Source organism: Triturus cristatus, chromosome 3_2, assembly GCF_964204655.1.
Source record: "Triturus cristatus chromosome 3_2, aTriCri1.1, whole genome shotgun sequence".
Classification (NCBI taxonomy): Eukaryota; Metazoa; Chordata; class Amphibia; order Caudata; family Salamandridae; genus Triturus; species Triturus cristatus.
The window spans coordinates 163,265,726-163,292,136 of record NC_140584.1 but is presented as its reverse complement, the minus strand read 5'-3'; the positions used below and the strand labels follow the sequence as shown (position 1 = coordinate 163,292,136).

At 43.5% G+C, this 26,411-nt stretch overlaps 1 protein-coding gene across 6 annotated transcripts in view; it reads right to left on the bottom strand.

The window, feature by feature from the left end:
- Positions 1–26,411, bottom strand: part of SMIM35 (small integral membrane protein 35) — a 147,020-nt gene that overhangs the window by 13,479 nt on the left and 107,130 nt on the right. For 5 of the 6 annotated variants that reach the window (XM_085647422.1, XM_085647424.1, XM_085647425.1 and 2 more), the window contains exons 2-3: positions 10,907–11,023; positions 9,031–9,064 (exon numbers count right to left, since the gene is read on the bottom strand). In XM_085647422.1, coding sequence (XP_085503548.1) covers positions 9,031–9,064; positions 10,907–11,023 — 151 coding nt within the window. Of the gene's footprint in view, positions 1–9,030; positions 9,065–10,906; positions 11,024–22,144; positions 22,328–26,411 lie in introns of those variants that run through there. The other variant, XM_085647423.1, reaches the window with a different exon arrangement.

Genomic DNA, 26,411 nt, shown 5'->3' with positions numbered 1-26,411 from the left:
ACCCATCTGCAAAGAGCTTCAGTCACTCAGCAACGGTAGTGAGCCCTAATAAATAACCCTACCATATCCTACCCTACTCTAGCACGCTACAAACGTTTGTAAAAGTAAAAACTTGAGAGGAAACCTGCTACCAGGTGACAATGGTTTGCAAAAGTTATCTTTGGAGCAGAAGAGAAGGGAGTAGCCAGAAAAATAAGATCACAGCCACAATGGCACTCAGTGAGAAAAACGAGCCTGGCACTTTTTTTAGGGGGATTCCCCATGAAAATTCTGAAAATAATGTGGCTGAATGGTTCCCTTAAAACCCTTTAGGGCCTCATTTATGAAAAGTGACCTATCGCTGCCAGAAAACAGCGATGCGCCACTTTTCATTGCGCCCTCCTTGCAACACCAATGATGCGCCATATTTACAGTATGACGCATCATGTCGCAAGGAGTTACAGCTACGTCAGTATTTCTGACATATCTGCAGGCGCAAAAATGACGCATTGCTGGAGTGTGTCACAAAAGTGACGCAACTCCAGCAATGGGTCATTACACATGGGCAAGTCCAATGTGAAATGGGCCTGCCTTATAGCTTTCCCTGCATTACTTTTATGACCTTTACTTGCGTCGGAACGCCACCCCCCTCTGCATACATTATACCTGGCGCAGGTATAATGTGGCACAGGGATTTACAAAGTGACGCATCTACCTAGATGCGTCACTTTGTAAATATGGTGCAACAATGCTCATTTTTACGCAGCTGCTGCGTCACAAAAAGTGACGTACCGGTGGCGCAAAAGTGACACAAGGTCTCATAAATAAGCCCCTTTATTCTTAATGAATTCGACCATCCTTCCTTCCTTCTCTTCTTCTATCTTACCTTCTCGTCCACTCAATCATCCATTCATCAATCGTGCACCTTTTCATGCTCTGCAGTTTAGCACTCAGTTTTGTGCTGTTATAATGTGTGTTCGTTCACGGGTTTGGATCTTTAAAACTAAGAACCATATTTATCATGGTATTACTTTCCCTTGCGTCACCCACGGTGAGGCAAGGGGAACACAATACTTAAGTCAGATTTGTCAAGCAATGCAAGACGACCTCGCGTGGCCCTGCGTTGTTTGGTACATATGGTGTAATGCAAGGCAGCCCACGTCGCTGCCTTGGTTTACTCTGCCATGGGAAGACGTTCCATGGGGTGGACCATTCCAAGGCTCCGTACTCTGGAGAGCCCCCTGCCGCTCACTGTCAGTGCTGACACACTGAAGTTTCAACGAACGGCACTTTGTCTCCCATTTGCTTTACTACAGCGCCATCTAGTGTTCAGTATAAATGAGTGCCCCTTTCTTAAACTTTTCTAATTCATCTACTCCAAAAACAGTCCTAGTCTGCCTGACCCCATATCAGCATGATTGGGATTTCCTATGTATTTCAAGAATCACTGAATTACTTGCCTCACAATTTAAAAAACAGACAAATACAAAATACAAAAATATATCGATTGTTTTATAGCACCCCAAGTCTAGGCCCACTTCTCCTTAAATTTACGTCCGACATGTTAAGTCGCCGCTTCATCATGGTTTGAAAGAATGTGTCCTAGTTCCGCTGTCCATCATTCAACAGGAAGCTGTAACTCCTCGAGGCCACGGTTTATTGTTGGAGTCCGGCTGGTGGTAGGCATGTGGCGCGCATTCTGTTATTTATGTCACTGCGTCTGCATTGAGCAAGCCTCCCTTTTCTCCTACCTCCAGCGGAAGCACATTGTCTGACCAGTCACAGCCTTTACTCGCATCCTTCAAAACCCATGTGCAGTACTGCCAAAATGAAAGCAGCAAACCTTGTCTCGTCTTCCTATGCTCAGCATTCAACCGCTTTTCTGCGTACCATTCGGTGGAGAGGGAACCAACAGCATCTCGAGTAGGGAGGTATTATTGCAGTGCTTAATTTGTAAAAACAAAAAAATAATACGTGCCTGGGCGCTCATCACGAGTCCACTACAGCTTCCACAACCTGTTGCTCCGGTAGGCGCTGCCAGTGACAGTACCAACACAAGTACTAACCATCACACTCCTACAAGAGTGACAACTCAGACTCTTCCAGGCCCCCAAAGCTATAAGAATGAACGGGTGGCAGGTATTAGTCATTTTTAATGTATATCGAATTCCTAAACTATTACTGTTGAGCTCATTTCTAAACTAGGTAAACATCTCCACCATGTGGCAGACTGTCATAAGTGCTGGTATGGACAATTTAGTTCCCGGGCCGAGCACCGGAAACCACCGGCTCTAATTAAGCACTGTAAATCAGCGCTTGAAATGGAAAAATAAAAGTGTAGGTACTCTGTACTAGAGTACCTGCTTGTTTCTGAGAAGTGCCAGTACTCTCCAATTAAAAGTATTATGTTTTTCTTCAGAAGTGTAGGTACTCTTTCTCTCAAAATAAAAAAGTGCTGGTACTCAGTACCAGACAGTACCGGTCCATTTAAAGCACTGCTGTAAAATATTGAGCCGGATCTGACATCCTGGTTGCGAATCTTATACATACTGGGTTCAGGTCCAGTGTGCGAACAATGCAACACTTGCTGGGTGCACACAGGACATCAGAGAGAACTCTACAACTTTTCTTTGTGACTGGGACTTGAGCACTCAAAAGGCAATCAGCAGCTCCCTTGGTCCGACAAGGCCAGTAGGAATGTATGACATTACAACGCGATCATTTACATCACGGTACGTTACAACGAGGTTATTACAATGCGAGTCATTAAATGACTTGCGCTAGAGGCGCAGGACTTGGAAATAGTATGATTTACTATTCCAACTCCTGTGTGTGCAACAGTAGGGAAGGTGTTGGAATAGTAATTCATACTACTCCTTAGTTTAGATCGCCATCCAGCGCAAGTCATTGTAACGACTTGCTTTGTAATGATCGCGATGTAAATGTATTGCGGTGTAACGACCGTGTTGTAAAGGTCATTCGCCGGCCAGTAGCAGTTGTATGTCAAAGAATCACAGCAGAAGCCCAACATCTTGGTATCAGATTAAGCAACACAACCATCAGAGCAAACTAAGAAACAGCCTGTGCCTTCAAAAACGGTGATTTGGAAACGTTTTTTTACACGCTCAAAGTCTATTTGTTAAACAGTGCCTAATTTGGGAAAACACAAGTGTCAGGCACAAACTCATACTCAGAAGCTGCCACGGGCACTGCATAAGGTCCAGGTAGTGAATATCAGGGCTGCGCAGTTCTGATTCCATCTTTAATCTGCCACCTGACCTGACACTCCCTGACCCTCTATATGACTCCTGCACATGCCTTTTCATCCCTGCTTTTTAGGTCTCTCCTGAGCCAACGCATGTGCTGCCCTGGCGAGACTTTTAGTAAGTGGGCTTCAAAAAGCTCACCACACGCTTTTTGTGAGGCCTAAAGCGTGCGGTTACGCGCACGGTTACGTGCACAGGTGCCATCTGGTTTTCCTCTCATAGCATGTGACCAGCGCTTGTTACAGGGAGCGATTCCCTTCGCTTGTTATTCCAGCTAATATGCTGCTGAAAACCCCCTCTGAGTGCCTCCTAATGCACCCCTCTATAAAAGGTAGCATCCGCTGGTAGACTGCATAACTGATCTGTACATGTTTATGTTTTTTTCTGGAAGGAAAAAAACAAAAATGTTCCATTTGGTTCGTGTTGGCCGTGCGAGACTGATTAGATCATTGTCTCTTCGCTCTAAACGACTGATCTCCGCAGAACGGAATGAAGGTCGAGCCCTTCACTTTACGACGGCACCTTTTATACTGATACTCACTCCCTTTACTGTTCACAGATCCTCGTGTTACTATAACTTCGCCCCTTTGCCCCACTTGACAAGCAGCAGAAAGGAAATACCTGACTAGCTGATACCATGTGAAAGTATTTTATGATCAGCGTGTTTTTGGAAAACCTAAAACTCTAAGTTACTATTTGTGATATATTGTGTAGTCTATCAGGTCAGACTTTGAGTTCTGATATTTTTTTGAGCTGCCACGGGGTTAAAAATTGAAAACTAATTTATTTGAAACCTATCAATAATCAAGTGGAAGTACTGTTGCACCGAGCGAAGTTTTAAGGCTTACTAATATACCTCAGCAAGTAAAGGTGCGTTTTTGTTTTAAAAGTTTTATATAGCGGAACACGACTTGAAGGCATCAGAGCGCTTTACATGAGCACCAGTTGTATTACAGACACATTCATTGACTAGAGATGTGATGAGGATGAAGTGATTTGCCCAGAATCACAGGATGTTGAGCGCCCCTTCTGAGACTCGAAGCCGGTTCCCCAGCTTCGAGGTCGATCGCTCTTGCTGTTAGGCCACAGTGACATTGCTGCCGTTGGGACAGCAATAGGGCACTTAGGTTTTCAGAGAGCTATTGTAGCAACAACCTGTCCAAAACAGCCTATTTGTTAAGGCTTGTTGGACAGGCATTACGTAAGAAAATATCACTGTAATTACTGTGAACTTGAGTCGATGTTACTAATGTGAAAAAAATGTTTGTTTCCCTGAGCAGGTCTGCTTCTGTAATTAAATTGCAAATCACGTTTATGAATTTACCATCGATAAATCGTTTTGTTCTGGGCTATATGTGCAAGAGCAAAGGGACATCCTCAGAACTTTGCCTTAAGTGCATGTATAAGTTAGGTTTTATATTTTATGCCTGTTTATAGCAGCTTTTGTAAAATACTGTAATCCCTTTTGTTGTGCGCTGCTTAATATTGTATTAAAGCTGACGCTGACTTTGATGTGTAATCTAAGCATGTTGATGAGGACGAGATACACTGCATCAGAGCTGTGAGACCAGCCCTTCTGAGCCACAATTCTCTTTTCCCGTTGAGTCCCATTTGGATGGAATGAAAAAACATGTGAAGCTGATACTCTTAGAAGGCTACTTCATGTTCATGTTAGTGATAGGCCAATCATAAAATGATGAATTTTTAGACCTGGGTCTGTGTCCGGCAGAGAATAATGCTGATTGTCCAAGTTTGCTTTCTGTTTGATTTTGTAGGTGCTTTTCTAGGACTTTATCTGTACCTGGTCCTCTGAACTAGAGGAAGACCTTTCCGACCCCGTTGCAGTGCGTGTTATGTTATGTTATGTTATATTTATCTTGTATAGCGTGTGAGGCTCCTGCCTTGCTCCAGCTGCTTCTCCCTTGTCCTGCGCTCTCTCTCTCGCTTTCGTCTCTTCAGGTTGTTTGGTATTGCCATTGTTTCCCTGCTATACCTCTCTGTTTGCCTTATTTTGCCACGTTTTTGCTCCGGTTATTTGTGTGGTTTCGTTTTGCAATCTCTCTGCTTATCTGCACTGTTTACAAATTTTTGCTCACTCGTTTCTTCTCTTTTGCCTGGTGCCTTTTGCACCTTGTCACTCATTCTCTCTTCCCCTTTGATTCTTCCTCGATCTCGACTCTCTCTCATTAACCCTTGTTTCTCGCATTATCTCTCAGATCTTTCTTAACCCTCAAGTCTTAGTTTGTTCCTTGTTCGCTCTCTCTTTTTTGCACTTATTGCTCTATTTCCATTTTTGTCATTTTGCTCTTGCACAGAAGGGACTGTATATAAAATAAACACTGTGAAAAGCATTTACAATGCAATGTGGCATTGCAAATGACAATGCCTTTTATGCATGTTTTAAGAAAACCTGCAAAGTACAAAGTGTGTGTTTATGCACCACTTGCAGGTTTTCAAAACACATAAATAGAAGGCATTGTCATTTACAATGGCAATAGCTCAAACTCTCGCAAATGCAAGACCTATTGCATCGCAAATGCTTATTTCCTTTGTCATTGTTTCTCTGTTTTTTCTCTTCCTCCAGCTTTCCAATTTTTCAGCTTTTCTCTCTCTAGTTCTGGATCCACGTCTGATGAGGAAAAACTAAGTGCCAGTACCACCAAATGTGTGCCGGTGAGCCCAACCTGCAACCACTGGCTGAAATCAAGCACAGTATGTGTAAGAAGTACAGGTGTTTGCATGCCATATCTCATTTGGGTAATTACATTAATAAGTACCTAAAAGAAATCCTTTTAACAGCCTAAGAATACCTACAGACTTGCAGATTTCATACAGCTCCTTGAATCTGGTGCATAACTCAATGAACTATAATACCAGGACTGTGGCTCGTGACCTGGAGGTTATACTGAATCTTTATTAAAAAAATGCATTAAGCCCACTGAGCTAGCTTGCATACATTACAAATATTTGACCTACACGTTATGCTTTAAAACAAGCAGGCTCGGAAGGTGCTGGTAAGAGCGGTGGGCTGTGCAGCGTGGCGGGGGAAAATCGTCAGACAACGAAATAGGTAAGATAAAATAAAACCATTTACCTTGCGCTCACCGCATCAACGACTCACCAATACGCCGAGCACAAGGTAAGTGATTTTATTAAAAAATTTTTTTATTTTTTTTCCTATTTCATCATCTGTCGAGTTCCTCTACCCTGCCCCACCCCTCTTACCTGCACCGGCCGTGCCTGCAAACAAGTACATTAAACAGCTTTGCTATTTAATGATATTTCTGACCTATGACCAGATAATTCATCCATGGCTTTTTCTGCAAGCTCATTAACCACCATAGTAACCTTACAGATGCTATACCCTGAAACTTACAGGAATAACAAAAACGTATGCAACAGGTTCCTTAGCCCTGGTGTTTGCAGTGACAGGGTTTTGCCGGTGTTCATCAACGGCAAAATTTAAAAAAAGAAGTTTAGGAAAAGTCTCTACTTGGCTGTCTTTTCCGCTCTCTATGTCACCCCACCCCCACTCCCACCTTTTAATGTTGCGTAGAAGGAAATATACTTAGTAAGCATTGATTCACATATTTTTTTGTGCACACCACCTCTCAATTCCACCACTTTAGATTATCCCCATACCATATGTAGGATGCCTGCCCCCACGCATTACACCTAGGACATATTGAGTTGTTGCAAGCGTAGATTGTAGCTAGTTTTTTAAGATTGAGGTAGATCATCTGAAGGTAATGGAACTGAACTGGTTTGAATCTTGTTTTTGTGGAGCCAGTTCTCACTCAGGCACACACTTTCCTTTTCCCAGCATCTACAAGGGTTCCATGCATGCTTGTGACCACCTCTCTCTTGCATTCATTGTGCTTCCCTCCGGTCGGATACCAAGCCTGCATAGAAGTCAGCGCTATACTTCCCATTATGGACACCAGCAAAGTATTCCAAAAAGCCATTGGCCTACAAGTCCCAAGGTCACCCTGCTCATATTTAGGTCACATTGATCATTGGCACAAGAATACCTAAACATCTAACATGTCCGACTCCCATCTAATTCCCGCCCCCAGAAGCTGTGCAGAAGCAGTATCTCCCAAAGGGTAAAATAGCAATTCATTACTGTTGGCCCTCAGCCCTGATGCATCACCAAATCAAGTCAACTTGAGACACACTATTGGCACCAATAGTTGCACGGCTCTCAGATATACCACCATGCCACTTGTGTAACACACTATCGGATGAGTTTTATCCCCAACGCTTATACCCCATTCAAACATGGATGCATGGAGGCTGCAGGCTGAAGACTCCAGGGCAATCCGGAATGCCTTTGTGGACAGCGGGCATCCCTGTTATGTTCCTCTTTCCAGAGTCCATTCCTCCAGTACCCAACCTCCAGTTCTCATCCTCGCTGTTGGCTGCTCATGTAGCAGGCATTCCCACACCTAAAGTTTGGCCGAAACGCCATGCACTTCATTACTTTATAAGGAATGCTTAGTTACTCTTCTCTCACGATAGACCCTATAAAGTCCACCACTTTTTCAGCATGCGTAAAGCACTACTTAACCCCCTCAACTATCTTAAAATACAGTCTTTTGTGATCCTTTCAGTAATCTAGAACATCTGGACTACTTCAATTTTCCATTTTGCCAATTTCTTAACTGGCAGGGTTAGTCAAAAACAATGCATATATGGTCTATCATTGCCACCGCATGACGCCATCATTCAAGACTCCGCCCCCTTTTCTGCTGTACCCAATTTATGAGACATCCATAGTAAACTCTTTCCATTTCCAGGGCTGGTACCATGCAATTGCAAATCTACTCAATATACACAAAATGAAATCACAGTTCTCTAAACTGCACATGTAAGTATTGGGCATTCCGGGGTGGCCACACATAGATCACCACACTATGCTGAATCACATGTCTCCAAAACACACACACAAATGTGCATTCACTGATCACCACACTACAGAGATACAGGGCCTCGTTTATTGCTTGGTGTGCCGCCTGCCATATGGCTCCAGCACGGAGACTTGATCTGCGGCGAATGGGATCCCCCAATTTTAGGCATTTGATCCTTTACCTCCAAATTGCAATTGAGGCACACGCATGTTGGCAGATCACCAGAGTGTGCCGCTCTCTGCTCATGACAATGCACAAATGCTTTGCACAATGAATGGTGTTCAGACAGCACATGTGTTCACAGACCCCCACACTGCTGACAAATACTACTGCACTCTTCAAACTCACAGATGACAGCACTGTCTTCACACTGTACATGCTCACAGATTTGTGTTTTTATATAGCGCTAACTTTACCCGAAGGTGTCAAAACGCTTTACAATAGAAGCAGTTACATTACGTGAGGAGTTCAGAGTCATGAATCACATATAAGATACAAAACAGATACATGCATCTAAACTGAAAAAGAGTGGTAGTAAGTGGCAATATATATATCTACTACAGTTACTTGTGGTGAGAGTTACAGTTATACATGTTGCAAATTCACTCACGATTGCATATTAAGAAATGTTGGAGCGATTAGGGTTGGACATATATATATGACATATTTACAGAGCATGATCTTCTCGTCCTTGCTGGGGTTCTTGCCGTGCTCATTCAGCCAGAGAACACAACTCAACTTACCCACTGTGCATACCCACATAGATCTATTCTGCTCACAGATCACCACACTCCACACACAAAGGCAAAAGTATACATCTCCGTACAAGGAGACACACTGTACATGATCCATCGCTTCAAACTAATAGTACTCACCGTAATTTTTCCAGGTTTGAAGCAAAGCTGGGCCCTGGGAGGAAGAGAGAGAGGTGTTACATTTATAGCCTCAGAGCACAAGAGCCAAGAAGAGTAAGAGAGAGCTCAAAGAACAGCCACTACCAACCACCTTTCCCTCTTTTAGCTACCTACCCCATTATTCTCGTGGCACCTCTGATTCAACTCAGACTTGCCACTTCCTTTCCCTCCCTTTCCTCATGTCATCTCCCCTTTTATACTCGGATTCTCAGATTCTTCACTATATCTCTCTTTAGAATACAAGCTCTTGGGTCAGAAGGTTGTGGTTTGCGATTGAAAGTGTGTGCGTGCAGGTGCAGCTCCTCGTTGGAGCAGAGGAGCGTCGTTACTATTAAATGCCACCAAGTTGAAAAATAAAATGGTAAATCATTACCATTTTATTTTTCAATAACCCTGTCCCGAGCCGAGCACCAAGACAGGGAGGGGCCTGCTGAGTGGCACCAGCAGCAGCGAGGAGGGTGGGCTGCCTTTGAATTGTTTAAAGTGCGCATGCCTCTTTGGCCGGCCACCTTGCGATAGTCAGCCAGACATGCACACTTTAAACTTCTGAGAGTAAGTGCAGGCCTCCAGTGCACTGGTGAGTGCTGAGACAGGCTGCTGCCTCCAATCCTGGTGCTGCTCTCAGGCTGTGAGCAGCACCAGGATTGGTCAAGGGAGTTTGCTGGGGCCTGCTTTGCAGTTACGATAAGGTCCATAGCGAGGAGGTCCTGTCACTCTGTGAGTGTTATTTTTATTATATTTAATTTTCTTTTCATGCTAGCACGCCTGAACCCTAAATCCCCGTAGATGCTAGACGCCACTGTGTGCATGTGTCCACATGCATTCTCATGGAAAGGCATGCATGACCAACTGCACCCCTGTCTGACCCATCTTAGAACTCATAACAGGAATATCTGCCCCATTTGACGACAGAGTTCCTGCATCCCATTTGCCCATGACTGATGTAAACTAAATGATTGGGTTAAATCCATGATTTCTCCACCACATCCAGAGAGGGACCATTGCTCACTCGCCTGTCCTCCTACAGAGCACAGAGTTGCATATCAGGTAAAAAGACATTGTATAAAAATGTTGGGGTCAACGGTAAGTGCACAATCTATGTGCCAATCAGGGAAAGGTTTTGATATGACAGTGAACCTGGCTTCAAGATGTATTGTTACAATTCCTTTGAACTCCACAGAAAGTTGGCTTTACCTCCACCCAGAGGAGTGCAACTGTCTCAGCTCATGCTATTGGTTATTTACCATATCATTCCTCTTTCTAGGAATTTCTTCACTGAAATGCATCAGGGACTGTATTACATCTGAAAAGTGCACTTATTCACCACACTGGTTGTCACACTCAGTTATTTAACTTCTATGAGCATTCTATGCAGAAAGCAATCCTTTTTTGCTACTTTTTTCATAGCACTGGGCAAAGAGGACCCGGTGGACAGTTAAGATTGTAATGAGCATATCCTATGCAACAAGACACTTTAAAGAAGCTTTATGGGGTGTCCTTGTTTTATCATTTAGTCATTCTATGGCTGGAGCAAAATAATGATTAACTGGCCCTTTATCTACCAAAACCCCAACTAAGGTAGGAGTAAGAGGGGGAGAAGTGGATATAGCCTACACTTAATGTCTCTAATCATCCTGTGACCCTGTGTGTTTTAAGAATCTTCTATGGAATGGAACTACACATCCCATGTCCTGTGTCTCACACTAGTAGGGACAGCAGGTCTCAAGTGGACCTGGTCTGATCTCATGATGGCTGGTCATTTGGAAGTTGAGACTCATCCAACAAACCCCTTGTCTTCTCTGGATTTGGTTGGAGGACGGATAAAGGCACAACTTACTTTCGAAGCACTTGCCTCGTTGGTACCACTTGATGAGGACATAGGAGAGGATGGTGATCAGCATCACCGACAGCACGATCCCTAGGATGAGTCCGAGAGGGCTGACCATGCTGGCGTCTGAAAAGAACCGAAAAGGGGAAGAGTTATTCACTATCTATATTAATGTATTTAGCTCAATACATCAGAGTACTTTTACCCACAACCTCTGCACAAACCTACAAATACATCCAGGACGTTCAGAAATGGAATTCAAGGGAATAACTAGACAATTAAAAGACCTCCGCTGTTATCCATACATTGAATACCACTGGTGAGAAAAAGCAAGTAAGCCCTACCCAGCTTAGATGAGGTCCTTCTACCCACCTTCCATCCATCTTTCTCACCATCCTTTAAGCTTTTCATGCATCCATCCATCTATTCATACTTCCATCCATCCTTTCAACATTCCATTTATCCTTACTTTACCATTCTATCTATCCACCCTTTCATCATTACACTCTTCAATCCATCCTTTTATCCTTCCACTCCCACTTGCAGCCATTCACCCATCCTTTTCCCACCCATACGTCTATTTTCATCCATATATAATTTTACCCTTCTTTGATCAATTCCCCATTCAGCCACCCATTCATCCAGCTTTTTATCATTATTGCTATTATTTCTTCCAACCACCCATGCAATGGTGGGTTACACTTCTTGTAAAGCTTTCAACCCTCCTTCCTTGCCAAATGTTCTGTCTTCTTTTCATATGTCCTTTATTTCACTCTTCCTTCCAGACCTATCTCTCACACACTCTTTTGGCGAGCATTCACAGCAAGATGAATACTATGTACAAGAGTGTGCACGGATTTGGCGAAGTAATCTCAAAGGTGGGAAGGAAAGAAGGGTTAAATCTTTCATCTATTGTCAAGGAAGAAGGCGATAGATTGAATTAGCAGAGACTTGATCTAAGCAGGTGTGATAAAGTAAATTATTATTTGAGGTGGATGGCAGTTACAGTCTGACTTAGTCTCTGAGATGGAACTCAAACACCTCAGAAAAAAAAGCCTAAGAAAGGCAAGGCAGTAGGCTGTGGCCGAGACAGGCTCCAAGATGGTGGATAACCATCAGACTAGGTCCGAGTGAAGCAGCTGACTTTTGGTGGGAAAGCTCCAAGTGGCATAAATTCAAAGTTCATGCTCAAGAAAGACCCCTAACCGGCCAGATGCTTTTGGCACCTTCATCCGGTGAAAAGTTTTACATTCGGGCTTAGTCACTTTTTTGGAGCTTGGATTTCTCTAGCAGGGCAAGGCTGCGGGCTGTAGCTGAACAGGCCTCCACGAGGTCGCACACTTTCTCAGCAACAACCTGGTGAAAATGATTTGCTGCTGCAGAAAAAGCTTCATGTGGGAACAACCTGAATCTCTGGCACATCAGTAATGCACCTTCAGTGGTTAGACTCTGCAGGATTCTTCCAGTTCTCCAGAGGTCTTTTAAGCCAAAAGTTAATAAGTTCCAGGTTTTCCAGGATGTTAGAAGGAGTATATTTTGGCACAACCAAGGGTCCCAGACCTCAGGAACAGCACTGGGGGTCAAGCCTCACTCCAGTAGAAGCCACCAGTATGGTCCAGGGCAGATCCAGTTGGAACTGGTTAGCTCAGCTCTTCAGGAGAAGGGCTTCAAACTGCTTGTTGTGTCCCTGTAGCTTGACAGAAGGTCAGCCAACTCAACCTACGAGTCCACTTCTTTGAGCTGGGTACAAGTGGGAGCAGGTCCAACCTCTCAGGTTTCCTCCTAAGTCTCAACAGCAGGTGCAGTCATTCTTCTGCCTACCACAGGTCCAGCAGTTTTCTGAAGAGGTTGCAGAAGGGCACCACATTTATGTCTTGCACTAGCCTGTGGGTGGAGGGGACTCCTGGCTCCTCCCTAACCAATAGGGAAAAAGTTACCAGGGTTAACCTTACCTGATTTTGTAGCAGTTCATGTGTGCCCCACTGAAAATACTACTGTGCCCCTATCAACCAAAATCCACCATGGCAAAGTCTTTCTTCCCGTGTTCAGAGCTCTTGTGCCCACTGTAGTGGTGTGTTCACAGTAATGAGCAACTCCTCCTTTGTCTTCAGTTCAAAACTGGTTCTGGGGATAGTTCCTCACTGTCAGTGCCTGACTGGCTAATGGGACAAAGAAGGGGACAGGCCCAGTTGTTACCTGCATCTGCCTGTGACAGTATAGGTCTCCTTGAAGTTTATTAAGTTCCTGGGCACTGCCCAGGTGGCCATTTTGTCAGAGGAACAAAACAACTCTCCACACCCAAAACGTTTCACTCAGTTCTGGGAGCAAGTTCACACCTCATTGAAGGGACTATTCAGCCCCTGGGTGACAGTTGGAGACTCATGCAAATTGGCTTATAGAGGCATTAAGCAGTTAACAGGTTTTTTTAAGTGCCTTTTGTACAATATTTATTCAAAATCCAGCTTTACCAATGAATTGGGTGTGTAATAAATATTTTAAAGAGTCCAAAAATGAACGTTGGAGCTTTTTCCTAGGTGGAGCTAACATCATTTAATTTTAATATTGTATCCCAATGCTTTCTAATGGAAAAATAGGTTTGGGGGTATTGTCAATGCAAGAACATGTATTACATTAAACTTTCACATGTCCTTCTTTTAATGCACCCTTCCTTATGAGCATTAATGACTACTTAGGGATGTCTCATTAATATTTAAAAGAAGGGTTTAGGCTTGTCGAAATGGGTTCCTTTTAATTTTAGTTTTAAATTTGTACAGGCAGGCTACAGTGGTAGGCCTGCAGTCAGGTTTGCATTATCAATGTAACGGGTGGTCCAATAAGTGCTGCAGTCCACTAGTGATATTTGACTTACAGGCCCTGGGTGCACTGTGTACCATATTGGAGCAACTTATAGGTAAGTTAAATATGCCAATTAGGAGGATAAGCAAATTTGACATGTTTGAGTGGTCGGGCGTGTGCTGTGGTCCTGGTTAGCAAAGTCCCAGACCACAGTCAAAAAACACATCAGCGACAGCCCAAATAAATGGGAGTAATCATGCAAAAAGAGGCATTTTCCAACAGCAGGCCAAGAAATAATTCAAGCAAAATCCTAAGCTTACAGCACAAAGGTAAATACTAAAAGAGCAGGAACAAAAAAATGAAGGTGATGAAGCAAAGCTACAGTGTCAGGTACGAGAAGAAATTCAGCCTTCTTAGGACTGAGCTTCAGAAAGTCAGAAGACATCTGCCACTCGGTATGGCAGAATGACCGCTACGGAGCACCACGCCTCTACGTAGCGGCAGGTGACCTGAAACCCAGGTCCCGCCTCCAGGCTCTAACGGCAATGGTGATGGTAACTCAGCGTTTTGTTCTGAGAAAATAGATGGGATCCCGCTCTTGAAATGCAGCGATGCGACGCAAGGAAATGCGTGGGTGCTGGGAGTAGCGCTGAGGTGTAACAGGAGCTTATTGGACCAAAGAAATCTCGGCATTTTGGTGCCCGGTCTGTAGCTCAGCCGCTACATTGTTACAGCGGATATACAGAAATACAGAGGTGGTGGAGGTGGAGGTCTTGAGGACATTGCTACTTCTCCGCGGATGTTTGGTAAATGATTTTCGGCTGCCTTTACAAGACTGAAATAAGGCGAAGATAAAAAAAAAGGAAGAAAAGGGTTAAAGAAGCCACGGAACTGACATCCTGAACTGCGTGAGAGAGGTGAGGAGTGGTGATGGAAAAAGTTGAGGCTGAAAGGTAGGAGGCTAGGAAACGTGTGGACAAAGATAAAAGAATTATTTAAAGGGGGAGAAGGAAAAAAAAAAAAAAAAGGACGCAAGCGGCTCATAGTAGATAGAAAAGACACTTTCGGCGCATAAAGGGGGAGAAAGAGAAAAAAATGGGGAAACAATTAAAAGACTGTGTGATTTTAAGGATAGGCCCGGGATTTAATATGACTGCTGGATCAAGTAGGGGGTTGTGCACATAGGGTTGTATATCACTCACAGGATACAGGAGGGGAAAAAATAAATCAATATATGAAAAAAAAACATTTTTAATTAGAATGGGCGGGATTTGGGGATAAGGGCGGGCTCACCCTGGGCGTAACTCCAAGACGCCCATAAGGTTTTTGGGAGGGGTGCAATGTGGGCAGCATGGCAGCTAGGGGGGTTTCCACATTGTAAGGGGAGGATAAGTGGTAGGTGGTGGGGACAGGGAGGACCTCGGGTCAGTAGGGGGGGTGTAAAAGCAAAATAATAATGAGCAGAAGCAGGGCAGAAGTTGAAAAGGTTAAATTAGTTAGGTTATGGATGGTTAAGGTAGGCAGGCGATGGATAGGATATGTTTTTCAAGTAATTGGTGGAAGGAATATTGAATTATATAGGAGATGACAAACTTGTGTAATATATACTCTCTAAATGTTAACGGGATCTTAAATAAACAGAAATACAGGGCCCTTATTAGATGGCTTACCTCCCTGACACCTCAAGTCTTGTTTCTACAAGAAACACATTTAAAATCAAATTCTCCAAATCAATTTCTTCCTCGTTGGTTTTCGCATGTCTTTTTCGCCTCTGCCGGACTGGCTTGCAAAGGAGTTGCGATATATTTTGGCAAAAATCTTCCTTGGGAATTCGGCCAAATAGTAAGAGATCCTCAGGGTAGATGGATCTGGCTTGAAGCTAGATTAAAGGGCGCTACATTTAATTTTGTGAATTAATATGCTCCTGTAATGGATGATAACGCAGCTTTACTTTAAATAGGGGAAACACTTAGGGGGAGACCAGGGAAAATTATTTGGGGTGGAGATTTCAATTTTATCCAAAACTTAAAAAAGGATACCTCAAATAGGAAAAAAAGGAGCTGAAACCCCAAGCCAAAAAAGTGTTAGAAGGTTTAATAACAGAACATGTTTTAATAGATCCTTGGCGTGATGCTAATCCCCTTAAGATGGAATTTACCTGTTACTCCAATAAATACAATACAGCATCTAGAATTGATTTTTTTTTAATAACTAAATCCCTGGGGTATAAGAATACAGAAATATTGACAAACCCTTTCTCGGATCCTTCCCTAATCAAAGTGGAGATAAAAATTAATGAAGAGGTGAGATCAAGATCCAAGTGGCAAATGGATCGACTCCTCTTACAGGACAGTCAGGGGGTGAATAATACGGAGGAATGGATAGAAGAATTTTTCAACAGAAATGAGAATACGGCAGACATATTCTCTGTATGGGGGGGTTCAAGGCTGCCCTATGGGGCCAAATATTAGCCTACTCGGCTGCCCAAACGAAGCAGAGGAGAGAAAAAATCAATAATCTCCAACAGAATGTTGAAAAGGCAACAAAGGCAGTAAATAATCGGTCTGTAGCGTTAGAGGAGGATAAAAGGCATCTCATTAAAGCTAAATATGAACTAAAAGAATTTTTTATTATGGAAGAGATAGCTAGTTCAAGAGCTTACCAGCAACGAGTATATGAAGAAAATCAGTTGATTGGTAAAATGCTTGCTGGCTCTACTAAAACTAAGCAAGAGTCAGCAATGATCACTGAAATCTTTGACCCTAGAAATAATGGCCTTTTAACTGAAAAAGGAGAGATTGCACAAACATTCTTGGAACATTACACTAAATTATACGCAGCCCAATATCAGGCTGGAGTAGAGCAGATTGATCAATTCTATGAGGAGGTCGAGATACCCAGTCTTACAAGAGAAATGGTAGAGCAGCTCCACATGGATATATCCAAAGATGAAATAGAAAAGGCCATAGGATCAATTCCAGGGGCAAAAGCCTGTGGAGCGGACGGGCTCCCGATTGAGCTGTATAAAACTTTTAAGAAGACACTAATTCCCTTTTTTTTAAAAATATTTACTTATATTAAGCAGGGTGGTAAGGTTCCCAGAACTTTTACGGAGTCTATTTTGATTAGTTTTGTTAAAAAGGGGAAGAATGAAAAAGATGTTAATTCTTATAGACCAATTAGCCTTTTGAATGCAGATTTTAAAATATTAATGAAAATTTGGGCTCAGCGCTTTACACCCATAGCCCAAGTTCTAATTCATCCGGATCAGACTGGGTTTATTTTAGGTAGATCTATGTCAACGAATACCCGGTTTTTAATTCAGACTTTAGACTTTGTCACTGTAAATAAACTACCCATTTTTATTGCAATGGTCGATGCTGAAAAAGCATTCGACTTAGTGAATTGGGAAGCTCTTTTTATCGGTCTATCTAAGTTTGGGTTCCCTAGCCAAACTATAAAAATGCTAAAGAATATATATCAAGGAGCTCATGCCAAACTGATTATAAATGGTGAATCAATTGGGGAAGTAGAAATAAAACGAGGGACAAGGCAGGGCTGCCCCCTTTCACCCATCTTGTTTACATTTTTTATAGAGCCATTGGCATGTAGAATAAGGGATAATCTTTTAATTAGCGCTCCCATTTATGGGATGCCAAAAATGAAATTATTTGCAGATGACATAATCTTGTATCTATATTCGGACGAAATGAACTGGAGCGAGGCACTAGCGGAGTTTAGAAGATTTGAACAAATAGGGGGTTGTAAAATAAATCAAAATAAAACAGAAATGTTAATATTGAATAATGATTATAACTTTCTACCCCCGAATTTAAAACCCCAGGCGATGAAAACAGACCCAATAAGGTATCTAGGCATTTATGTCTCCAGCCAAGTTGATCAACTTTTTAGCTTGAACTATACGACAATGAAATGTAAGATCAAAAGTTTATTGGACAAGTGGTCTATATTACCATTGACTTTGATAGGCCGGGTCGGGCTTTTAAAAATGTCTATTCTACCCTTATTAAATTTCTTATTTATTAATATTCCTCTTTAAGATAAATGTAAAGTTCTTTAAAGAAATCGATTCAATGTTTAGAGATTTTATATGGGATAATAAGATTTCCAGAGTCAAGCTCTCCACACTACAATTAGAAATAGATCAGGGGGGATTGGCTCTACCCAATATCCAAATCTATTATGAGGCTGCCCTACTGGACATAACTGCCCGTCTACTTGTTTGTAATGATTTGACAGAATTTTTTTACTATGAAAAAATGCTTAGTGAGTCTGGAACACAATTATCAGCTTTTCTTAAAACAACCAAACTACCTAAGAAATCCCGCTATAAGACAATACGAGACTTCTCCAAACGCCTTTTATGCTTTTTTAAACAAATTAACTCTTCTGGCTACATTTTTTTAAATCTCGAAGAAATTAGATCTTTGGGGCTGCAGATGCATTCTCGCCTGTTAACAAAATGGAAGGACAATGCTTTTTTTGAGCTGGGTACCTTTTTTATAGCTCAAACCTTTATGTCCTGGGAACAGGTTGTAGCCAGATGTGGAAACATGGAGAAACCCGGATTCTTGGAATATTTACAGATCTCGCACCTGATTAAAAAATATGATATTTGCCCAGACCGGGTACCAGGGGGGCTTGTGGACGCGCTCTATAAGATGAGATTGAAAGGCGTAGGAAATTGGTACTCTACTCTTAAAATATAGGTCAGCTCCTATAGTTGAATCTTTTTTGGGAAAAATCATTCAAGAAACTAATTGCAAGTTCTCCCATCAAGAGTGGCAGCAGATTGCACTAATGGGTAGCAAAGCATTGAGAGCGGCCAATTTTAAAAGGAGGGCCTTCCTTTCAAGGTGGATGGCATATTATACTCCGGCAGTATTAAACAAGTGCCATGCCGGGGTTGATAATAACTGCTTTCGGTGCCAGGACTTGGGAGAGGGAGACTGGCTACATATTTGTTTTACATGCCCAAAACTTCAGATTTTCTGGAATAAATTTTTTTCAGCTATAAGCTATGCAATTGATAAAAATGTCGATCCTGAAACAGAGGTAGCATTGTTTGGGATCTCTAGAGTAAGAGCTGACCTAAATAAAGCAGAAACAACGTTCGTGGCTATTGGCGCTGTAATAGCACGGTCATTGATTCTACAAAAGTGGAGAACAGAAGAGATCCCTTCCTACTCGGAATGGTTAATTAAAATATGGAGGACTAGGAGATATGAAGAAGCATATGCCAAGCGGATTGGGGCAGTAAAAAAATTCACTTTGGTTTGAAGGTTTTTAGATAAGTATCAAGCTATATAGAATTTTAGTATGGTAGTGGCGCAGCACTTTAGCATTAAGCACCTTAGCATTCTGCACTTTATGACAATTTGTATTTTTGCACAATTTATTGTTGATTTGATGAAACAGATTAAAATATGGCGGGAAAGAAGGGTGGGATAAAGCAAATGCTTCTCTTACTGTGGAGTGGAGGCCATTAGACAAATTGTTGCACTTTAGCACATAGCACTTAAGCATATTGCACTTTAAGAAAATTTGTATTTTTGCACAATTTATTCTTGATTCGATGGATAGATTAAAATATGATGGGAATGAGGGGTGTGGAAAAGCAGATACTTTCCATATCATGGATTGGAGGTCAGCAGATAAATTGTTATTAATATAAAATTGAAGTCTTATAGAAAGCCCAATAGTGCTGTACACTGCATTTTAGTAGTTTTACACTTTCTTTTAGATTACTTATATGGCATGTACTTTAGGCATTTTTACACAATTTATTGCTGATTCGATGAGAGACCAATAGTGCTGCACACTGCACTTTAGTAGTTTTACACTTTTTTGTTGTTGTTGTTTTTTTGTTATATAAGTCTATATCCTCGATCTTAGATTGGTATGTTAGGATGTGTTGTTCCAGATGCTTACATGTATCAGAAAGAAATTGTAAAATCGTTTAAAAATTGTCTTTCATTTTATCCTGCTCTCCTCTGCTCAATAAAATATTATTAAAAAAAAAAAGACATCTGCCACTCTGTGATCCGGTGATGAAGCAGATCAATAACAAAAAAAGTAAAGGAATATGTATTAACCTTCAGCATGGGAGAAAGGAATATCAGTGATGATATAATAGAGCAATGGTGTAAAGAGAACAGATTACAGAACCTTGAGAAACCCCATACCGTAACATACTAGTGACGGATTGAAAGTCCTGGCGAGAGGCGCAGTAGGTGGTCTCTGAAACATTGGAGTAAAACTATTGTCACAACAAGATGCCCAAGGAAGAGAGTGAAGTCTGGTAAGAATAGTTACACAACTGTGACCCAACCATGGCAAATAAGGAAATTGTTTTAGGATGTGATTCATTCTCTCTCTCTCTCTCTCTCTCTCTCTCTCTCTCCTCTCTCTCTCTCTCTCTCCTCTCTCTCTCTCTCCTCTCTCTCTCTCTCTCTCCTCTCTCAATCAATCAATCAATCAGTGACACTTATAAAGCGCGCTACATACCCGTAGGGTCTCAAGGCGCTGGGGGGGGGGGGGGGGGGGTGCCGCTACTGCTCGAACAGCCAGGTCTTCAGCTTCTTCCTGAAGGAGAGGTGGTCTTGGGTCAGGCGCAGGTCGGACGGGAGGGAGTTCCAGGTCTTGGCGGCCAGGTAGACCTGGAACTCCCTCTCTCTCCTCTCTCTCTCTCTCTCTCCCCAAAGGGAGTGATAATTATCTTCCATTCCAAGTTCAGCCCTGCAAGATGGGTAATATCATGCAGGATTTTGTGCTTAGGGCTCCCAAGTCTGCACGTCCCAGTATTTTACAGACATTTTCCCCACTTTAAATGTTGGCAGGTTTGACTTGCCTCGGTGTATTTCTGGGGTCAGACTTTATCACACATGGTAGGTGCTGTGTGCGGTAAACTCCAAGAAACATATAACTGCATGGGTGGAGTAACTAATTGTTGAGAATGTCCTGGTCACGTGAAGAGGTGGGTCACACAGTGTTGGAAGTAAGAGTTTCTTTTACGCGTACACAAGTGATGAGGAGTAGTCATTTCATGGGGGCATTAAAGCCTTCGGCCTCCCAGGCCTTACTGAGGATGCTGCGGATGTCAATGACGTTGGAGGAATGTAAACGGGTTACCTCTAGTAGATGTTACCATTATTAGTAGCAGTGATAGTAGTGGAAGCAGGAGTAGCAGTGGTCTAGTAGGAGTACTACTCGTAATAGCAGCATTAGTGGTAGTAGCAGTGGTAGGAGTAGCATTAGTGTGGTGATAGCAGGAGTAGCAGTTGTAGTAATGGCAGTAGCAGCAACAGTAGAACTAACAGCAGGAGGATATGTAGTAATTGTAGCAATAGTACTAGTAGAAGTAGTAGTGTTAGTAGTGTAAGTAGTAGTAGCTGCAGACGTGTTGGTAGTAGTGGTGATAATAGCAGCAATGGTACTAATAGTGGGAGGAGCAACAGCAGTAGTGGTAGTAGTAGTAACAATAGCAGTAGCAACAATAGTAGTAATGATAGTAGCTGCAATAGTAGTACTAATAGTGGGATGAACAGTAGCAGTAGTAGCACAAGTAGAAATAGTAATGGTAGTAGCATCGTAGCAATAGTACTAGTAGTTGGAGTAGTACTAGTAGTAGCAGCATTAGTGGTAGTAGCAGTAATAGTGGTAATAGAAGAAGTAATAGCCTTAGTAGAGGCAGCAGTAGTAGTAGTAATGGTAGTAGTAGCAACAGTAGTAAAAACAGCAGGAGGAGGCAGTAGTAATAGTAGCAGTGGTACTAGTAGAAGTAGTAATGTAAGTAGTAGTTGCAGTAGTGGTAGCAGCAGTAGTAGTAATACTAGTGGTAGTATTGGTAGTAGCAGCAATAGTAGTACTAATAGTGGGAGGAGCAGTAGTAATAGAAGAAGTAGTATTGGTAGTAGCAGTAGAGGTAGTAGCAGTATTGTTAGTAGCAGTAGAAGTAGTAGCAGTAGTAGTACACAGGCATTAAGATGGGGGCGCCCAGCCTGTGCCAGCGCTCTGCTCTTCCCCGGTGAATGGCTGTCAGATGCTGGTATGGGAGAGAGAGGGTGTGAGTACTTTGCAATGCACCTGTAGGCTTCCACCTGTCACTCGACTACCATAGTTGGCTCACAAGTCAGTGGGAACCAACCCTCGGGCCGGGTTGATAACATATCGGATCGCCAACCTCTCACTGCTCCCCGTGGATGGGGGCGGCCGAGGATGAGGGGTGAAGAGTGAAATATTAGTACCCAGCTTCCTGTCACAGTGTGGGTGACGCCCTCCGCGGTTCCTGTGAAATGCTCCGACACAGCACTGCCTCCCAGGGCCGCCGGAGGCGAGTCAAGCATTGGTTGGAGTTAGCATTGGTCACTGTGAAGGCTGTGTGCTGAGCAGACGTGGCTGTAATATCTGGGCCTCCGATCACTCACTTACCTGTCACGTGGGTGCAGGCTCGCGAGGCTGGTGGGGGAGCGCCTCAGGTGACAGTGACCCGGCGGCAGGCGGCCACGGCTGGGCCCGGAGTCTGGCAGCGGCTGGGCGGCCTTCGAGGCTGATGGCGGGCAGAGGCTGGCGAGAAGGGACCTGGTGTTTTCAAGATTTAGACGAACTTTCATCTACCTGCCCGGTTGAACAGGTTTGTGAAGGGACCGGCTAGTCCACGCCGAGCAACTTGTGATGTTTATCAGCACTGACGTGCCTGCACCCCGCCCACGCCCTGCGGTACACACCGGCTGTGACATTTAGACATGATGGATTCTACAGCGAGCAGATCCAGTGTAGTGACCAGAGTCACAACGGGCGGAAGCATCTGAAAGGCCTGTGTAGGAGCTGGAGGCTAGTAGGGTTGAACAACGCTAGTCCTTGCGGAGCCGATCCATGCCACGTGTTCAGGATAACCACTATGCAAATTGTTCCCTAGGAGTTTAACTATATGTAAATAAACTTCAAATGGATATGCTGCTATTTTTGGAATGAGTTGACGCGAGTCTATGAGAAAGGTCACGCATAAAATGGGCTGGCTTTGTCTACCTAAGAAATAAAGAATCGTGTAATTAAATGCTGGTAACATCACCTGGCTGTATTATACCAGGGAAGGAAGGTCAAACAAAGCAAGGCCAAGAAGAAACCCTATGTTTACAGATAGTTGAAAATGGGCAGACTTGTTGTAAGACAGACATTTTCTTGGGAGACAATTTATTGAGGAAAGGGCTATAAAGGCGGAGTTCCTCTTTTGTGTGTATGTCGAAAGTAGAAGGTAAACTGGCAGGGTAGGTGGGTTTGGAAGTTCTAGTCCGTGCATTGTTCTGTGTTCTCCGACATCTCCAATAATTTAAGAATATCGGCACAAAAATGTTGAAAATGCTGCTGGCCGAGGCACCCACAGGGGGCCACTAGAGAGGTCAGCACTCTAGTGTCGCCTGGGCACCCCCTGCCCCCTTCAGGGGCAGGGACTCTGGTTGGAGTCCCCCCCTCTCCAGCCTGGTGGCGGCGCACGAGGGGCGTCACTTCCTGGGCACCCAGGACTTGGGGGAGGGTATATATCCCTCCCCCACCATTTTGGGGACCTCTTTTGATCGCCACACACGCCGTCTTTACCATGTCGGACTCGCAATCGTCTGGTTATAGTTGGGTCGCGTCGTGTTTCTGGCCCGGAGCTGCCGGTGTTGGTGGTGAGTCGGCTTGTGTCCGATCGCCCCCTCCCCCTACTTGTTTCCACCAGTGGTCGAAGTGGGGGAAAAAAAGTAGGGGAACTGTGGGCGGAGAATCAGAGGGCAGGAATAACCCAAGGATTGGCTCAGTGGGCGGAGCCAGAGGTGTGGCCAGAATGCGCAAATATCCCAATTTTTAGTATTTGTTTGGCATTTCACTGCCCAGTTTAATCAACCAATGGATACACATGATTATATAAGGTTATAATGAGTTATTGACAGTGGGATATGCTTCTAATCACAGAATGTCCCAAATACGATGAAATGTGGAAGCACAAGCAATTTTTCGCAGAGCCATGGTGTTTATCATCAGCACTTCTCCCTTTTTCCACAACAGCAGTTCAAACATGAATGGCAAAATATCCTAGTTTGCAAATGTTTTCTATATAACTCTGGCTCTGCCAATTTGCCTCCTAATGCAAGATCTGCTGCATGATCTGATCATTTAAACTAATAAATTGTTTATAGCTCAATTGTTTCAAAAGTTAACAAAAAATGTGACTTGTTTTGCTGCGGAGTGGCTGGCTTATTGCAAAGGTTGACTGATCATCTTTCTCACTGTTGCATTTGTATGTTACACTAGTGCTAATAAGGCAAAATCTTTCCAAAGACAGTTAGCATGTGTACACGTCAAAATAATAAAATATCAGAAAGTATACTGCATTACGCTGCAGCCTTTTTTTAAATGCATAATTTAGTCAACACTGTGGCATAATTGTGTCCTCCTTTGCTGCATATTTAATTCCAGTGGCCCCACAGCAAGCAGCACATGTTAAAAGTGCTTGTGAATGAAGCAGAGAGACTGTGAAGTTTGCAAACTTAGTTTGGTGTGCGTGCCAAATTCTGCATTGCCAATCCCTGGTGAGTTTCAGCTACTACTGCTGAAACAAGGCCAATGGAGCTAACTATGGGTGAGGCAGACTGGCCTCAAGGGCACTGGTGGTGCCCTGTGCATTAATGTTTGTTATTACCCTCTAATGGCCACCTCTGTCATGGATTCCCTCACTACCACCCTTTAACAGTGCCCCTCAAGTCTCCATAACCACACTCTCTCTCAGATGCATTTAATTTGATTTACAGCGCCACTCATACCAGTGTAGGGTGTCAGAGCACTTTACATCACACACATTACTCAGAGACAATCAATATGTGTGTAAATCACTGTATAGAAAATGTTACATAAGACTAAGGACTACAAGGTGTAGGAGTCACATGACAACCATACTACTAGGCGGTATAGTTTAATAGTGATTGGTCTGGAGAAACAAACTCAGAATTTTAAAACTTAATACCATGGTTGGGGGTTCTCTTTAATAATCAGAATTGATTTCTGTCCAAAAGAACACTTTTTGCAACATTAGGATAATCAAAGACTGCGGGGAAAACATAACGCTCTAATTTATACCTTGCAGGTTGTATGCAGCTCTTACATGAAAGTTAATAGCTCACTGTTGTATGTTAGGATTTTAACTTCTAAACTGCAAGTAACAAAAGGAGCTCTCTGACAAAAGCAGTAGCCCACTGACCTATTTACATTATGTGCACTTTGTGATCTGTGTAGGAAGGTGGAATCTGACTACATGGTTGCCCCACTTTTTTCCTGGTGTTTTGCTGGTTTTCGACTTAGTCTGCCTGGGATCCTGCTATTCAGGAACCCAGCCTATCTGCTTTCTCCCTTAAATTGATTACAAGTACTATAGGTACACTCCAGATTGGATTCTGGGGTACCCTTATAAGTCCCTAGTATATGGTATACTATGTACCAAGGGCATAGGTACCCCATAGGTCTACCAGGGGCTGCAGCATGTATCGCGTCACCCCTGGGAAGCCTTCCAAAATGACACCACAGGTCTGCTACTGCAGCCTGGGTAAGGTGGTGCATGCACCCCTTATTGAGATATAGGTTCACTATATCTCTCCATATCACTGCACATATAAACCTATCAGTCACCCCTATGGCAGGCCTTACCAATCCTGAAGGCAGGGTGCTGGGTTTTATGTGAGAGGGTGCCCATGCATGAGCAGAGCCCTTCAGCAGCCTTCAGAACCTTTATTCTGGGGTTGTTTGTGATGCTGCCAAACCATACACTCTTAAGTGCATTATAACCAAACGGTAAATGCTAACTTTGGAATGGCTGCACGGAAACATGTTGTATTTGGTGTCAAAACACTTTGGAATCATACCCCCACACCAGTAACTGGTGTGGGAGTATGATCCCACCCTTCTAGAGGGAGAGACATGACAGCACCGGTATACCCGGCACCAGCTAACAGAGCCCTGGCATCACAAAATGGATGCTGCCAGCCACAGACACGAGTCTGCCCTCCTGTTGCTGGACGAAACTCCGGCAGAGGAGGCCTGGACAATAGGTTTCCTGTCACAGGGAGGTGTCACCACCTCCCAGAAAGGCTTTAGTGTATTGGGGCTGGGTGGGTGCACTCCAAGAGTGCTTTGAAGTTCAGCACTGGGGGCACATTTGGTGTCCCTGTACATAGTCCAGCTCAAACCGGTTGCAGGGGCTACCAGCCCCTGCAATGGCGTGAAACTGGACAAAGGAAATGGGTGTAGCCACCCCTCTTTCCTGACCCTCCCATAGGTGGGTCCCTAGAGTTTGTCCCACCCCTTTCTTGGGTATAAGAAAGGAACCCCTGGCTACAGGACTTTAGATTACACCTGGACGAAACTCTGATACTGAATCCTGGAACTTCAACGATCTACATTGAACTAGATAAGTAAAGAATCTCCCTTGGAGTAAAGGAGTTACTCCCCTGCAAGGCAGGCACCAAAGACAGATCTGACCGGTTTGCAGCTCCGAAGCTCCCGCCAGACTCCTAAGAATTTTGTAACATAGGAGGTGGGTTTCCGTGGTCTTAGAGGTCGAACAGTGCCCACAGCAAGTCTGAGGCCCGTATCCCTCTTGGCGACTGTGCAAACCGAACCCCTGGACACCACGTCACTTTGCAGAAGCATCAGCTTTCCAACAACTCCT